Genomic DNA, 17,844 nt, shown 5'->3' with positions numbered 1-17,844 from the left:
ATCTCTCAATAACTTCTTATCATCAGAGAGATAAGACTATTGATAAAGGACTTAGTTATCAGCCTCAGATGGTTCCATAGATTAGCCAATGAATTGACTGATACAATGGCAAAACAAGGGGTCAGTGGTACCAATCAAAAAAAGGGGGATTAGTAGAGAACACTTGTTTTGACGCCAGGTGGGACTGTGGGTACAAGTAATGCAACACAAACTACACAATACAAAGGGATACAGATGGAACATAGAGTAGGTGATGATAATCAGCTAACATAGGGGATGCTTGGCATCTTTGTATATATAACCAATCTTCATTCTAATCAATAAAATAAATGTTAATAATCAAAATATCAAAATAAATAAATATCACAAACCTCAGAGCTTTTAATAGTGAAATTTTCTTATGGTCCATGAAGCAATACAAGATAAATCAAATCTAGATTTCAAAACATGGAGTGTAAATAAGCTGCCAATGATTCAATAAAGTGTTTTGTTGACCAGCGGATAGAAGAGTTCAAGAAAAGGAAGGAAAGCCAAGAGCGAATAAGAGAGAACTTCAAAACTCCCATCAACTGTAAAGTATGAAGTAAATAATTTGAGATAAGAGGGGCATGCATCATTGAATAAATATCTAATATGATCTTGATATCTTCTAGACAAAGAGTGAAAGGGGCAGAATAATACAGTTTAATATAACATGGTCCAACTGGGCCAAAAGAAATGAACAATTTTATCAGGAAGCTTTTCTAACATTAAGCAAATGCCTTCAACTTGCAAATTATGTTGTAATATTATATTTATACCAAGTAGGCAAAATCTACACTCATTGCCATGGGCAAACAAATACAATCCCTTACATAATGCCCACATTCACCCAAGTACAGAAATTTCAACCATTCTTTTTTAACAGTCGTTTACACCTAAAGGTGCTTTTGGAGACATGTATGCAACCAAAGATCCACCCTGCACAAGGATAAGCAGCAAAGCAAAGAAGAAACTTGGTCAAGGTTCACATCCATTCAAGTGAATGGGAACCTAACTCAGGCCCTTCACAGAAATCTAATTTACGCCGTAGAATTAAAACAGCATTAGTAGCAAAAGTAGTAGAAGCATATTAAAATGGAAACCAAAACTGGTGGATCAGGATAAATAAGAGTACCATTTATCTCCAAAAAGGTAGCCAAGTTCGACCGACGGTGCAATGCAATCTTTGAAACTGCACGAACCTGAGCTGTGAATTCTCCAACTACCCATCCTGCTGTTGCACCACCAACTCCCAGCCTTGATAGAAGCATAGGGGAGGATTTTAATACCCCATAAAGGCGCATGGTGTCCTTGACCTGAATGACAAAATTCCAATCAACCATTTAAGCAAAAAATCCAATTACCAGCAATTCAAAGTTATAGATAGAAAATACAGCGAGGCAATTACATAGTAGTATATATCCTTCTTTGGGAAAACAGCCTGCAAAACATGACAAGCAGCAGAATGCAACAATGGTTCTCTGTCACTTTCAAATATCGTTTCTAGCAACTGATTGCATTTGAGTTTGCTGAGCTCCAGTTTTACATCCTTAATTTCTGAACAACCCTGTGATCTGCACAATGAATAAAACTTAGACAAAAGCTTCAGTTCATCTGCTATAACTTGTTCCTGAATGGGAGCAGACTGAATAGAACGACACTTCTTCCCAGCCCCTGATACCCCCGAGTTGGAACGAAGCACATGTGCTTCCATATCCAACACTGCATCCATCTTCTCTTTCCAACCAAATTCATCCTTAGATCGTCCATACACCTCCAAGGAATCTATTCTGGGCAAAGATGAGCGATTGAAAGTTGGACCAACAGAGATTGTGAACTCTTCATCAGCAAGGAGTGACTCAGCAACAGTAAATGGAATATCATACCAAGAACGCATGCCTTCATCCAGTTTAATTACTCGCTGGAAGATGGTAATATCTGAAGGAATATGGTTTGCAGAGGTATTACCCACATGTACACGGAAACCAACCATAACTATATCAGGATTTGAATTAGAAACAGTTATCTGTACCCAAAAAAAAATGAAGTGTTAAATTCAAATAAGTTCAAACATAGGGAAAGCATTCCCATCCAGTACAGTTAGTTGACACAGAAGACACTAATTTCTGAATTAAAATTAGAACGACGGTTATCTGACAAGAGTAGCACAGTGCTTGAGAAAGATTACATATAAACTTGGTATCAAGCCATAAACATTAGAATATAGTTAAAAGAGTTAAAAGAGTCATATTTGCATATAAAATTACATGAAGAAAAGAGATAACAAAAATATAATTTTCAGAATGTTAAGGATATTTTAGAATGACCAAGTGTTTGAAAAGAGATCTAGATGAAAAAAAAGAAAGGTCACAAAAAAAGGGTCATTTTAAGGTAAGCAGAAACCAGTGCCATCTAATGCACGAATAATGCAAACCATAAATAGCTCCATATCCTAATAGGATCTAAATTTACAACTAATTTGTTCAATTTGTCATTTCATACACTGGTAGGTGTTTTGAGGCAACTTTCACGATTCCTTGTATGTTTAGCAAATCCATAGAGAGGAATGAAGATGTTCTCGTGCACATGTTCTTGGCCCCATTACAACCAGTAGCCGATCTAAACTACAATCAGTCTTGAATGTAAAAAAAAATGATGAAAAATTGAAGAGAAGAAGAAGAGAAGAAAGGAAGAGAAGTACACGAAGAGAGTTTCAGAAAAAGAGAGGGAAGGTAACGATTTCTGCCGACCCACTCTTAGTATTTATATAAGTGTAAAAGGGTCGAATTGCCCTTATTGCTTACATGGCAAATAGAATAAGAAATAACTAATAATAAAGCTGAAATAACTACCAACTAACACCGTCATATCTAACAGAAATATTGCTGCCATATGAACATTGCGGGGACCACATCAGTGGGGTCCACATCAGTGTTCTCTACACTCCCCCTCAAGTTGGGAATAGCTATTTGTCATTCCCAACTTGTATAGATCTGCCTCTAACTTCTTCCTTAGAACTGTCGCCTTGGTGAGAAGGATCTGCAAACTACATGCTAGAGGTGATATACGGAAGCCGCACTTCTTGAGATGAAACCCTTTCTCTGACAAAATGTCGGTCTACTTCAATATGCTTAGTTCTATCATGCTGTACCGGACTATGAGCTATATTAATAGCAGCTTGATTATCACAATACAGCATTAAGGGTTTCTCATAAGCAATACCCAACTCCTCAAATAGTGATTTCAACCATAGGATTTCAGCCACACCATTAGCCATTGACTTGTATTCAACTTCTGCACTAGAACGAGAAACAACACACTGCTTCTTACTCCTTCAGGAGATCAGGTTACCTCCTACAAAAGCACAATATCCATAGGTAGACCTTCTATCATCAACACTCCCACCCCAATCAGCATTTGTATAAACCTCTATCTTCATGTGATTATTATTCTTGAATAGTATACATCTACCTGGGCACCTCTTCAAATATGCTAATATAATATCCTCTCAACTGCAAGTGAGTAGTCCTAGGAGAGTGCATATACTGACTGACAACGCTAACCGCATAATTGATGTTTGGTTGTGTGAGACTAAGATAGAGGAGTTTTCCAACTAACTGTTGGAACATAGCTTTATCTTCAAGTGGCTCTCCACCCTCTGCACTGATCTTGTGATTCTGGATCTGATAAAGGAGGTAAGGGCTCTCCACCCTCTGCAATGGGAAGGTCAAGGTCATCCAAAGGAGGTAAGGGCTCAACAGTGGAAGGTATCTCAGTGGAACCTAGATCTGATAAAGGAACTATAGTACCTGGATCAGGATTCGAAAAGGAATTGGGACTGGCCTGGATTGTTGATGACCGAAATCAACCTGCCTCCACCGCCTGTGATAGACTCTCAAATCCCGACACCTTTGACACCCCTCCCCATTACATCCCTCATCACTCAATGGAACAGGTAAAAGAACTTCTGATGAGTTAACCCCACACTCACTACTCTCCCCTTGAGGAGAAACCCTAGTAGGGTTTATAGCAGCAATATCCCTTTTGAGTTTGTGCATAACCGAGAAAAATACATTTGGAGGCCTTAGGATCAAATTTGGAACGATAAGGTCTAAGAATCTGAACAAAGCAAGTACAACCAAAGGTTTTAAGGGGAGCAGTAAACAAGTTTTTATCAGGGCATAGGAGAGTAAATGGAGACTTCATGTCAAGAACCTGTGAAGGAACTCGGTTAATGAGATACACTTCTGTAAGAATAGCATCTCCCTAGAAACGAATAGACACATTGGAGTTAAACATGATGCTTCTGGCCACCTCCAATATGTGCATGTTCTTCCTCTCAGCAACCCCATTCTACTGTGATGTATGAGGACAAGTACTTTGATGGATACTCCCATGGTCAATCAAATAAGAGGCTAATTGGTTGGCAAAGTATTCTTTCGCATTATCGGATCTGAAGATTTTGATTTTGATCTCAAATTAGGTTAAAATCATCTTATGAAATATCCGGGACAAAGCAGGAACCTCATCTCGAGAACGCATAAGGTAAACCTAAGGAAAAATGGGTATAGTCATCAACAAACGACAAGAAATATCTGTACCCCCCCCCATAGCAGTGATGTGGTAAGGACCCCAAACATCGGTATGCACAATATCAAAAGGATTATTACTTCTTTTATTACTCAATGAATAAGATGTTCTACAATGCTTTGCAAGCTCACAACTCTCACATCTCAAACTAGACATTTGAACATACTCAAATAAATCAGGAAACAAACTCTTCAAAGACCGAAAAGATAAATGACCCAACCGATTATGCCAAAGCATAACCTGACTAACAGACTGAGAAACAAAAGACTTCATATCTTCACTATCTTCCCAGTGTAAACTCTCTCCAAGTAGATAGATCCCATTCGTCTCACGGCCAGTCCCAATCACCTTCCTTGTCTCCAAGTCCTGAATAATACATCGGTCAGGGAAAAAGGTTACTAAATAATTATGATGTTTTGTAATGCTACTGACTGAAAAGCAAATTAGTATTAAGCTTAGGAAAATGCAGAACTGAAGATAAGGAGATGGCATTAGACAACTTGATGTCTCCCTTGCCAGATATTGGAACAAGGAAACCATTAGCAATGGACACTTTATCTCTGCCAGAAGAAAAGTGATAGGTAGTGAACAATAATGGTAATCCAATCATACAATGTTCAATGCTACCTGGAGCTAAAGCATGATAAGCTGAAGACGGAGTACATGAATGAGCAAAAGATGATAATGGGAGCTTATGGCGGCTGAGACGATTGAGTTGAATTGCCAACTTCCTTTTCCAATTGAGTCAGGCAACCAAGACAGCAGCTAGGGTGTCTAGAGGTGTGCCTTTTGTGCCCGATGAGGAGGTACAATTAGTATTAACAGCCATATTAGCATTACCCCTTTTGTTCCTGAGTTTTGTTGGGACTAAATGAGGGTGCAGCTTCCAACAGGTGTCTTTAGTATGCTTGGGTTTCTTGCAATGTTCACATACTAGATCCCGCTTGTCTTCCTTTTTTATATCCCTCTCCTAGTCTCTTCACGATGCACTAAGGAGTATGCTTGTGATAGGGTCACACTGTCACTTGTCAGTAGTTGTTGTCTCACAATATCATACTCAAGATTCAGACCAGCTAGGAACTCAAAAACCCTATTAGTCTCAACCTGATTTCTATGAATCTATGCATCCATCTGGCTTTCCCACTCAAGTGTTTCTAGGTGGTCAATTTCATGCCACAAAGATTGTAATCTGAAAGGTATTCTCAGACATGTTACCAGAATTGCTAGTCCTAAAAACACCTTCCCCTTGACTCTTGAACTCCACTCTTGATCAAGAATTAATAAAAAACCCTTTTTTAATAAATGTAATAGGAGAAACAACACCCCAACAACTGATAACAACCGGCCTAGATCTTCCAAAGAACACAGAAAACAGAATTCTGAATGAAACCAGTTCAAATTCTGATCTAAAACAAATAACAGTTCTGAATTTTAGGGTTTTCTCTCAAAACCCTAAAGAAAACACAAAGATTTTCTAGCCGCACCTTTCAGACTAAACCAAGATCTTTTCTAAAGTTAATCACACGAAAAAAGCTTACTTTATGAAAAATTCCCTGGCCGCCACCTTCTGGTTGATGCAAAACCCTAATCTTGAGGATCCGAAGCTTCTCATGTAGTCGGCCTAAACAGACTAGCATAAGAGCTCCTAGGTCGGCTCTGATACCAAGTAGTCGATCTAGACTACAATCAGTCTTGAATTTAAAAGAAAAAAGTATGAAAATTTGAAGAGAAGAAGAAGAGAGAGGGAAGGTAATGATTTCAGCCGATCCACTCTTAGTATTTATGTAACTGTAAAAGGGCTGAATTGCCCTTATTGCTTACATGACAAATAGAATAAGAAATAACTAATAATAAAGCTGAAATAACTAACTAAAATAACTACCAACTAACACTGTCATATCTAACAGAAATATTGCTGCCATACGAACACTATGGGGACCACATCGGTCGGGTCCACATCAGTGTTCTCTACACAACCATTTAGAGCAGAAGCCCAGATCAATAACCCTATATTGTTCATTTCATACACTGTGCTATAAGGTGGCTCTTACTATAAACAAAGGTCCAAAACATTTAGAGGAATTCATAAATTATAAAGAAGGGTAAAAAATGACAATTTCTACTATATGCCTAACTCCATACACTATTTTTTTTTATTTGGAAAAGATCAAGTAATTTTATTCAGCTCAGAAAAACATACAATCTGGGATCAGACCCAGAAGGGCAGCCTGAAAACCACAGCAGTTACACTCTCCACCAGAAATTAGAGCAAGAAAAAAAAGACAATTTTTGAATTTTGAATTCCTTAGATACAGATACCAGAAATCAGCTTGCCCACAGCTCTCTGAATGATATCTTCGGGACTCATAGCCTAACTCCATACACTATCATGTCTTGGACTTCTCCCGTGTGCATAAAAGCTTAATCTTTTACATCTAAAAGAGAGGATAAGGGACACTTTTCCACAGAGACAAGCTAATGGCTGGATTTTGATTAGTAAACACGAGATGGCATAACATGTGTGACCCCTTTGCCTACTCTACCTTAGCAGCTAAGTGCAATAAAAAAATACCACAATAGCAATTCAATAAATTATCAAGGAGTGCATTTGTTCCTTCACATACAACCTAAAAACGTATATAACATTATAACTCGGATAAAACAAACTAGCATATGTTCACAATTGCAGGCAGAAAAATAACAACCAACTCAGAGCCAAAAGGAAGAAGAACAATAAAAACAATTTACAAATATAACTATAACTATAATTCTTTCTGGGAAAGAAAGTGGCACCTTAAATCCTGCAGGGCTAGGGCTTTCTAGAAACCCGTCATCAGATGCTAAACTTTGCTTGGTTCCTTCAGAGTCATTGTTTCTGATGGCATCACCACTGAGCTTCACATCTGCCGTTATGCAAACTGTTTTCTCAAAAAAATCAAGTGGAAACTCAGGATTAGAACCAGCATAAACTTTATTGCTAAGAATGCCAGATCCCAACTTTTTTGCTTGATCTGAAGCTACATTTGCACCAGCATCAGCCCCCACAGGAATATGTGTGTATATGTGAAGACTGCCATCATCATGTAAGACAAAACAATGTGTTCTGTCTTTAGACAAAGGCTTGTAAGCACTTATCCCAACCAAAGGCAAAGCTGAGCCTACTGTCTGCCGCATATTCTGAGCAACCAACTCATGAGAGCCCATTGAAATGGTAAGTGCCGCATTTGATTTCACACTTGAGAAGCATATGAACAACCCACTGCCCACCAATAACTCTTTCCAATGATGCAGTCCTGATGGTCTCCTGCCATCTTGTTCATCCTCATAGACAGCAGAAATCTCAGTTAGAGATGTTGCATTAGCATCTAACTGGCCAATCAAGGTAGTTCCATCAAGATAAGATATGAAAAGCAATCTGTAAGTCAATGAAAAATACAAAGAAAGTCCTTTTGATTGAATGTCTTTATCCTGAATCTGGATGATTTCCTTCAGTGCTTTGGCACCAACATCACCTTTCATCAACAACTCTAGCCTGAACAAGCATCCACACTCAGATAAAACAAGAAGAAACAGCTTCCCAAGGGAAGCAACTACAAGAGTTGCATCCACTATTAAATCATCAGGCAATGTAAAATAGTGCATAGGGCTTATGTTATCCTGAGACAAATCATATATCTTGACAAACATGTTTGTGACCACCATTAGTTGAACCTGAGAACCAGGTACCCAATCTATCCTCCGTATATATGCACCTTGCAAAGCAAGTTCAATGGCAAGACGATCAGTCACCTCACCACGATGATTAACAGTAAGCACCTGGCATTCCTCATAGCCTGCTACAGCAAGATAATTTTCTACAAGTGGGTTGAACAAAAGATGTACAATTTCAAAGCGAATGACATTCTTTGAAATAGGCTTAATGTTGGTCTTATCTGCTGCAACAGATGCCATAGCAGCCTGTCCAATTAACTGCCCAACGTCAAATATAGCAACTTTGTCACCCTCCCCAGCTGCAAGACGACCTCGAGTACTAATGCTTAGTAGAGATTTAATAAGAGAGCCACTGGCTAGATGGGATTTGAGTTCTCTTGCATTTGAATAATCTGCCCTGATCTTCATGTCTAGCGATCCACTTTTGTATGCTTTCTTCAACTGCAGAAGATCAACACCATAAGACAACATCTTATCTGCACCCAAGATTACCTTCTTATCCTTTGAAAGGTTGAAGTCTCTTCTGCCAACTACAGAGGGCATCAATTTTCCACAAAGTTCAAGCAGCTGACCTTCCACATCAAGATCTTCAAGTAAAGCTGGGATTCCATCTTGTACCTCTTCCGGAATAGATAACTTGAAGGAATTCTCAGTATCCACATAAGTATCATCATCCAGATCTGAATCACTATCTGGAAGTTGATCTCCATCCTCTGAGAAAGGTAGAAAAGATTGAAAGTTTCCAGAATTACGAACAGGTGCACTATTGCTTCCACTAAACTTTCGAGGCTTCAAGCATTGACAACTGCTTCCTCTAACACCCCCCGCTCCACAATCACAAAAGAAGCGACTTGAGCGAGAATATACAACACGATGACCACGGTGACAAACTTTGGCACACACAGAGCAACAACCTTTTGAAACAGTTAAATCACAAGTATAACAAAAATACCAATGTTGTTCCATGAAATTGCTTCCACTAGATGTAAATGTGCATACTTTAGAGGCAAGTGCCCTCTCACTGTTACCATCTTCCTCGTCATCCTTGTCTATGCTAGCCAACTCACCATCAGAGGTACCATCATCCTCATCTTCATCAGCAGAAGTTGCATCACAATCAAGAGATGCAGATCCCCTTTCTTGATTGGCAGAAAGAATCAAAGTCTCAGAATTTTTTCTTGAACTTACTGGTCTAGAAACTAAGGATCCAACCCCAAGACTATTGCTGGACAAATTCTTTCCAGAGAACTTATCCAGGTTCTTACTAGCCCCACAATCACTCAAGACAGACCCAAGAAAATCAGAGAGAAACTTTAACCCTTGAAGAAGACTCTCATCACCAGCCAATTTCTCCATTAGCATCACAGTCTTCTTCAAGAGCTGCTTCATCAAGGACTCCCCATTTGAAAGTTGAACCATAAAATGAAAATAGATTTTTGATGTATGAACATCATATGACATGAATGCATTATCAAGTGATGCCAGCATAGCTTCAACAAAATGCCTGTGGAGTTCCCTTGATTGCATATCAGAAGGTTGGAACACAGCGCATTTAATAAAGCTCATTGTTGATTCCCTGAGTGGAGTTGCAAACCCAGCTGAAGGTTCCCCAGAGATTCCTAAGAGCCTCTTTTCCAACCAACTGGACAAGCATGGCAAATCCATTAAAAGAAACTTCTTTTGTACCTCCTGTTTGAGACCAGGACAAAGTTCTCCAGATAGAAGTTCAATAAAGAAATTAAGAACCTTCATATTAACTGATTCAGAGAAACATTTATCCAGTGCATCAATAAGAACCAACAAATTATCGCATTGCCCACAATAAAGTTCCTTTGCTCTCTCTGTCACCTCACCTTCAGCACCAACAAAAAATTTGAAAACACCAGTTCTAGAAGGGTCTTTTCTAAGGCCATCAAGAATTTCAACAGCCTTGGTTATTAACCATTCATGTACATCGCTGTCAAGTACTTCTCTAGAATTGGCATCCTTCAGAAACCCCTCCATGTGCTTCATCAGGAACAAGCAATTGTAGTCAGACCACTCTTGGCACAAACTCAAGCCATAACAAATAGCTTCACACTTCACATTAAGGCATTGGAAGATCCTGTCAGATTTAACAGTCATTACTGAATCAAGAAGCTGGCGAGTTACCTCAACCTCTAAGCAAATACTTCCTCCTATATCTTTAATTTTGAGCAAGCCATCAATAGCAGATATGATCCCTCTCACAGTAAGAATACATGAAAGAAGAACACCACTAGGAGTTTGGGAATGACATGGAAAACCATGTAGCAAACAATGCAGGAAAATATGGGCCATGTTCCCCAAACCTCTTATTGCAATAATTCCATCCAACTTTGATAAAAGGTCGTAAACAGACTGAAGCTGGCAGCAATCAAATCCACTCTTCTCAAGTAGCTCATCCTGTGCACATTTGTCAAACCCTGTGTGCTTGAGAAGCAACAGTGGTGAAAACCCATCAGCATGGCATATGCCATGATTAAAAGTAGAAATAAAGGCTTCTTGGTAAGCCTGCAAGTATCTCTTCAACAAAGATGAGAGCACCTCTAATAGCCACACAATCTGATTGGTCTGAACTACCTTTGCAACCAGGCATTCAGTAAGAGTCAGAAACTCATTATCCTTGGATATGTGTGGAATCCAGAAAGTCTCCAATCCAGAGATTCCATGCTTTACAGAATAACCCCAGATACCAACTTCAAGGATGGAGAGTACAAGAGATAACCATGCTCCATTCCTTAAGAAATCCCAGCCCAGGTCAGTAAGATTATCTGACATTGGCACAGCATGCAAGTGTTGAAGCAAACCAAGTATGGCTTCTGGCAAGCTTACATCCTTTCCAGTGACATCAGTGTTGCTTAGAAGTAAATGGCTAAAGTGAAAGAAATATTCCGTGTTTGATGTATCAAGCATATGCACATTGTTTTCAAAGGAAAGTACATTGCATGATTCAGAACCCATGATACCCCAACAAAGGGAAAAGATGTACCTTTCAAGCATGAGGTCTTCCACTGCTTCAGCTTTTTTGCCTCTCCAAGACCCCAGAATCCATGAAAAGCAAGCATACATCTCATCCCAATTCAAACATAAGCTTTTAGCACCCTGATCATCTCTGCAAACCGAAACAGGAACAGTGGCAACATCAACCAGTTGATGAAGTAAGCTGCTAAGGAAAGGCTCTTCTTTCACACATTCACCCATTACATTCTCAATTACATATGATGCCCATGATGGCATATAATCAGTTGCATAATTAGAAACACCAGATCCAGAAAAAGTGGCTGTTCTCATTTTGGATCTTAAATCAAGGAGTAACCAGGAAGGGCAAGCAGACGGACACAAGATCATATGTCGCAGAACCAAGATCAGCCTTGAAACTAGTAAAGCCCAGCATGACAGTTGCATACTGCTAAATCCAGCTGTAGGAGCTCTAATTGACAATAGTGAAGAAAACATTAATTTTGCAAGAGCCACCTTTTCTTCTTCAGCAGATAAATGGAATGCCATAAGAAGAATTTCAATGTGATAGATAGAAGGCAAGCTTAGAAGGAGTTCCTTAAGACTTGGACATTTAAAATCAACAGTCATTGCCTTCTCAACAATAAAATTTATATATTCCTTGTAAATTTTGGTTGTCAACTGGCTACGAGCCAAACCCATCCTGCAAATAAGCGTGTGAGCTAGTAAGGTGAGGGTGCATTCATTGTAGGCAAAGATGCCATTTTCCACATTTAGGATTTTATCAACAAGATGTTCTTCAAGAGGATCAGATAAAGCACGACGTGAAAGAAGAGAATGTAATAGTTCGAAGCAAACATCATTAATATGCCCAAGCTTTCTTTGTTGGGGCAAAGCTGAACCACTCTCAGAAGTCTTTTCTTCAGACAAAGAGGCAGGGCAATTAAATATGTTAAGCAGGAAGTCAATATGATTCTCATTAAGTTTCTTACAGGCATCCTCATAAAGAGAAGAATGCCATTCGGGAGAAAATACATATAGCTTTAGAAAGTTTAATAGTTCCATTGCTGCCTGGATTGGCATGTAGAAAAAGCTGGAGACACAACTAACTGCTACAGAAGGTTGATCATGTCCATCTGCAGACCCAACACTGCGACCAGCTTCAGAGAAAAGATCTCCAAAAAGAGCTTCATCCTCATGGCTAACTGCACTCTCTGGCTCTGAGGTGCCACCAGTTTTGACACAACTGGAATATGACCTCTCAACTTTTGGCCTTAGTTTCACGCCTTCGGAATGGAGGAAAAATGCAAGATGCATTAAATTATCCACCCACTGATTTGATGGAGGGAACATTATTTTCAATACCTCTTCACATGTGTACTTTTTAAGCAAAGAAACCTTTCCAGAACAGACAGAGTATGAAATAATATTAATATCAGAAGCAACATTATGATCAAGAAATTCTGTATCAAACTTCTTCAAATCAAAAGACTGTGTTGTCCACTTCTTAACATCCTCTATTAGATTCAATAGCTGCACAACAAATCGAGGAAAGTAAACCAATGGAGGCTTTGAGATAGCAGCAGACTTGTTATACCTCCATATATTGGATTCCAAAATGTTCAAGATAGAAGCCACAATACATATCTGGATATTATGAAAGACATTGCTGTTGCAGAAGACAACTCGGATAAACAGAAGAAACTCCTCCAACAATTGCAACATTAGACTCTCAAAGCCATTCTCAGCACCAGAATGATAATTTACAAACTCAAAATTGATACTGAACAAGCTAGGTAGTGATTCAGCACAGGATGCAACTGCTTGCAAAAACTCAGCATTATACTCAACGCAGGAGATGTCCCTCGTAAGATTTCCAAGTACATTTATAATTCTTGAGCATAGTAATAATTTTCCATGAAAAATGGCACCATCTGTCTGTTCATCAAATGCTTTCAGTGGCTCAAGGAGGTCTTTGAAGATTTTAATAAGGCGCTCTACACATCTCAGATGCATAACTGCCCAATGCTGACATAAAGAAATCATGTTATTCAGATCCTGACAGAAAGCAAGTCCAGTAAAATGTGTTTCATGCCTATCAGATTGCAGGCATTCAGAGGATAACGTCATTAGAACCCGATCCATGGGCTTCTCCACCCTTGAATAATTGATACCTTCTCCAAGAAGCATGAAAAACAATATCAGATAGAAGGTAGAGAAGAAGAAGAAAGTAAACAAAAACAGAATAACAGACAGAGTTAACAAGTTTAGCTCAGGTACCTTGGATATTGCATGTAACATGTTTATCCAATTCCACCCCACCAGAATTAGATGCAACTACTGGCAACAACTCTTTAAGAGTACTTACAGAAATAGGCTGTGATGCATCACATTCCTTAACCATTCCATCAATTAATATCAATTCCAACAGTTGTGCCACATTATTCTGTAAGCAACATAATTAAAGATTAGAGAAGAGGCAAAACTTGGCCCTTGGACAGCATAGCCACAGCTATTGGAAACTACTTTGGTAAACAGTAGATAGCTTGGAACTTAATCCAGTTAACAAGTCCATGCTTATACAGCTCTTCTTGAATGATAAGACTAACTTCTAAATAACAGTCAAAGGGTTAAAAAAAACTATTCATAATATAAAATAGGGTAAAAGACTTAAACATACCCTAAGTTTTCAAAAATTGACTTAAATATACCCTGGGTTTTTCAAATGAACTAAATATACCATGTGAGATGACCCACTGGACCTAAACATACCATCCACTATTGAAACATTATATGTTGTTAGCATATGATGTCACATGATTAGTTTAATATTTTAAAATCCTACTTTGCCCTTTCTATTGTCTTCCATGTGATTAGGCCCCTGTATATGGTAGCATGTTGGAATAGCTTGTTTCTCTTTTCTCTTCCAAGACTTCAAACACAAACTTCTCAAGGTTGAACCAACAAAGTTTAACTAGGTGGAGGTCTCAGATCCCTGTTGAAGAGCCCATGAATTCCATCAATAAGGATGAGACAATTCCTAGTGAAAATAGAAACATAATCTCCGGTTAGGAGCTGAAAGGTGCTTTACATATTTTGAAAAGTGACATTTACTCCCAAACCCAGATAGAAAATACAAGATCTTAGATTTTTATATGGATTCCGTTTGAATAAAAGGCACTTATTTGCAAAAAATCCTAGATGGGAAAATCCATTCTTTCTGAATCATTTTATGGGTTGCATCAACCAAAAACCACTCTTCCCAAATGGAAAAGTTGGACTTTTTCTGATATACGACTTGGACTGCAAATAGTAGGCCTGGATCATGAACAGAGTAAACTCGTTAATCAACCCAAATGGGAAAAGACAACCTTTTTTGAGGTTTTTTGAGGATAAGACCTCAAGGAAATGGGAGGTGCAGAAGGAAGAAGAGAAAAAGGTGAGCTATAATTGCTGCAAGACTTATATTGCATGATTGATATGAGAGCTGTAACAAAATTTAAATCAAATATGCGCATCCAAATGGAATCTCTCTCCCTTGTTCAGAGCAATGAACCAAAAGACTTCAAGGAGACAAGAGGATCTTTATAGAGAATATTCTTCAGTCAGGAGCCGTTACTTTCTTGTCACAGACGCTGAGGTCTGCTACTATCCATTACTTCCATGGGCCAAAGTTGTTGGTCACACAGTTAAAGATTTGAGGGTTCAAACTTATATTCTCCCAGAGGCAATTGCTCTAAGAGCTCTGAATCAGTTCGCCAAGATGCCACTTTTGTTGTTGGTGGTGGTGACAGGAAGGTTTCCAATAAGTCATGCTGATGAAAGGTGTGAAACATCTGGGGTTTTGATTCATAGGTGCAATAGCAAGGGAGATGAAGATGAAGAGAGATATTGTAGGGCAAATGTAGTCGAGCGCTCGGTCTTTCAGTCTTGGCCAAAGTTGCAGAGAGTTGCCAATGAAGAGATGAAAGAAAATGAGATGTTGCAGATTGGCATTAGCATCAACAATGGCAAGAAGTTGCAGAAAAATGGATAACATCATCTTCTACACCAAAGGGACAATGTTGTCTTTTTCTTATTGCCGTTTATGATAACAGAGACAAGGTAAGTTTAAGTCCTATGAGAAAACTGAGGGCATGTTTAAGTCAATTTCTGAAACCTTGGGGTATGTTTAAGTCTTTGACCCTATAAATATATGTAGTAAAAAAACAAAGAGCAAAAAATAGTACATGTTTCAACTTTCAGGAAAAACCAACATAGTAAAAAAGATGGGATGTATTACCAGTACATGCTTCGAGTATTTTTTTCTGGGAAATGGTAACTTACATTAAGAACAGAAGGCGGGGATAATAAGGAGGATATACAAAAAGAAAAAGAAAAAAAGGCCACTCAGAATTTACATAGGCAGTATTCACGCTATACAAGAAAACTCTATCCACCCTCAACTTGGCAAGAATATCAGCCAAGAGTTTATTCCCTTGGGATCCATCTAAAGGACACAAAAAGCTCAGTAGAAAGCTCTTGGATCTCATTAACAAAACGAGTACATCTCCACAGCCCTGTGGCAGAACTAGATACCCAACTAATTATCAATTTAGAGTCACCCTCCATAGTAAAGGCCTGGCTTGAAATGACTTGGCAATCCTCAAAACCACTAGAAGGGCCACTAAAACCCCACAAGGTAGAACCATTGGCATCTGAAATTTGGCCCCCAGCTCCCATTAAAACCTCTGCAGCTGCTATCAAAATTTAAAGAGAAATCGCTGGAGGTTCTCATGTCTAGATGTAACTAAGGCCGAAGGTCAGCATCTGAATTGTGCAGCACTGCATCAATTTTCTTATTGATTTTTTTTATCAATGCACCGTTAACTTAGCTTTATTTAATGATTTGGAACAAGATAATAATTTAAAATGGTGTGCCTATGCTAATTTTATCATTTCATAAAATATCATTCTATATTTTTGCATATTTTACAATGTTTCCATCATGTTTATAATTTTTACAATATTTCCATACGATATTTCTGACATTTCCAACATGTTTCCCATATTTGAATGACTGACATCTTAAACCTTGTATAGGACTATGTCTCATTGAATGGGTTTTCAATACCCAACTGGATTTTCAATACATGGGTCTTGCCCTTGGAGGCAACCCTAGAGGTAGAACTTTCTGGGAGCCAGTGGTGCAGAAATTATCCTTGGGAGGTATGATTATCATTGTAAATCTGCACTCACAAATCTCTCATTCTACTTCATTTCTGTGTTTAGGATCCTTGTTGCAGTGGCTGATAGGATTTAAATGGATTATGAGGGACTTTCTGTGGGAACCCAGGGATGAAAAGAAAACCTATCAATTGGGAATTGGTTTGCAAAGATAAGTTGAGGGTAGGTTGAGGATGGATAGATTAGTTCAGAAAAATTCTGCTTTTTAGATAAATGGTTGTGGAGGTTTCCTTGGGAAGCGAACTCTCTGTGGTACAAGAGTAATTATGAATATTCATGGTGTGGAGGTTTCTCTTAGAATCTTGTCCTTATGAGAGGTCTAAGGGATTCAGATGTGCAGTGTGCTCATGTTCTTAATCTCTTGCAGCCTTGACAATCTTGGGCAATGCTTCTTTTCACAATTCATTGCTTGATTACGAGTAACAGGCTCAGTATTACAAAGACAAACTGGCCCAAACAAATAATCAATGCATCACATTGATTTGTTTCAAACTGAAATAATGCCCTGGTTCACCCAATCCAAGCATTCCTTGACTGCTCTAGCTTTCTGCTAACACATCTAGCAGGTTGTTTGCACATCTAGGATAATCCACTTGAATGAGGTATTCAGGTTTTGACCTAGCAAAAGAGCCTGTCTTTCTAATGGGCTGACTTTCCATGGAATGTTCTCTTTTTCCTCCTTTTTGGGCTTTGGTTTGCAGTTCTACTCCAGAAGCTTTTCCAGTCAAATCCATTTGGTTGGGCCCTACCCCTCCTAAAATTAGAGCTTTTTGTTGGGAAGTATTATCACATGAAAAATCAATTCTTGTGAATCCTTACAAAGGATTGCAATTCTCCTCCTCCAGAAGCTTTTTCAGTCAAATCCATTTTGTTGGCCCTATCCCTCCTAAAATTAGAGCTTTTTGTTGGGAGGTATTATCACCTGAAGATAATTCTTGTTAATCCTTACAAAGGAGGAGATCTAATTACTACTTGTCGTCACACAAATTAATTCCTGGTAATGGTTTTGTGATCCTTTTAGTTGCAGACATAGCAGGTGGACAGTACTAATGACAAGTATACTAAAACCATCTTTCTTCAACACTAGATGGTGGAGAATTAAAGTCATGTGGAGATGTATGAGAGCTTCCGTATTTGGATCCTTTCAGAGGAGAGAAATGCAAGGATACTTCAAGAAAAATAGTACAAAGGAAGTTTCATCAAGATTGTGCAAATAAGGGTGAAAAACTGGATACAAACTCTACAGATCTTTGACCCATTCTACAAGGATGATATAATTAGAGGACAGATAATGTTGCAAGCTCTTGAACCTCAAGA

At 38.6% G+C, this 17,844-nt stretch overlaps 1 protein-coding gene across 2 annotated transcripts in view; it reads right to left on the bottom strand.

Annotated features, from left to right (window-relative positions):
• BIG (auxin transport protein (BIG)) overlaps positions 1 to 17,844 on the bottom strand; it is a 37,259-nt gene that overhangs the window by 16,132 nt on the left and 3,283 nt on the right. Inside the window, exons 3-6 of one of the 2 annotated variants that reach the window (XM_088978536.1) lie at positions 13,582 to 13,747; positions 7,405 to 13,478; positions 1,430 to 2,047; positions 1,157 to 1,337 (exon numbers count right to left, since the gene is read on the bottom strand). In XM_088978536.1, coding sequence (XP_088834662.1) covers positions 1,157 to 1,337; positions 1,430 to 2,047; positions 7,405 to 13,478; positions 13,582 to 13,747 — 7,039 coding nt within the window. The remainder of the gene's footprint in view (positions 1 to 1,156; positions 1,338 to 1,429; positions 2,048 to 7,404; positions 13,479 to 13,581; positions 13,748 to 17,844) is intronic. The other variant, XM_088978537.1, reaches the window with a different exon arrangement.

The sequence above is a fragment of the Nelumbo lutea genome, chromosome 3 (assembly GCF_056320005.1).
Source record: "Nelumbo lutea isolate HS-2025 chromosome 3, American lotus-T2T, whole genome shotgun sequence".
In the NCBI taxonomy this organism is placed as follows: Eukaryota; Viridiplantae; Streptophyta; class Magnoliopsida; order Proteales; family Nelumbonaceae; genus Nelumbo; species Nelumbo lutea.
Note: the sequence above shows the minus strand (reverse complement) of the source record. Positions and strands in the feature narration are given on the sequence as shown.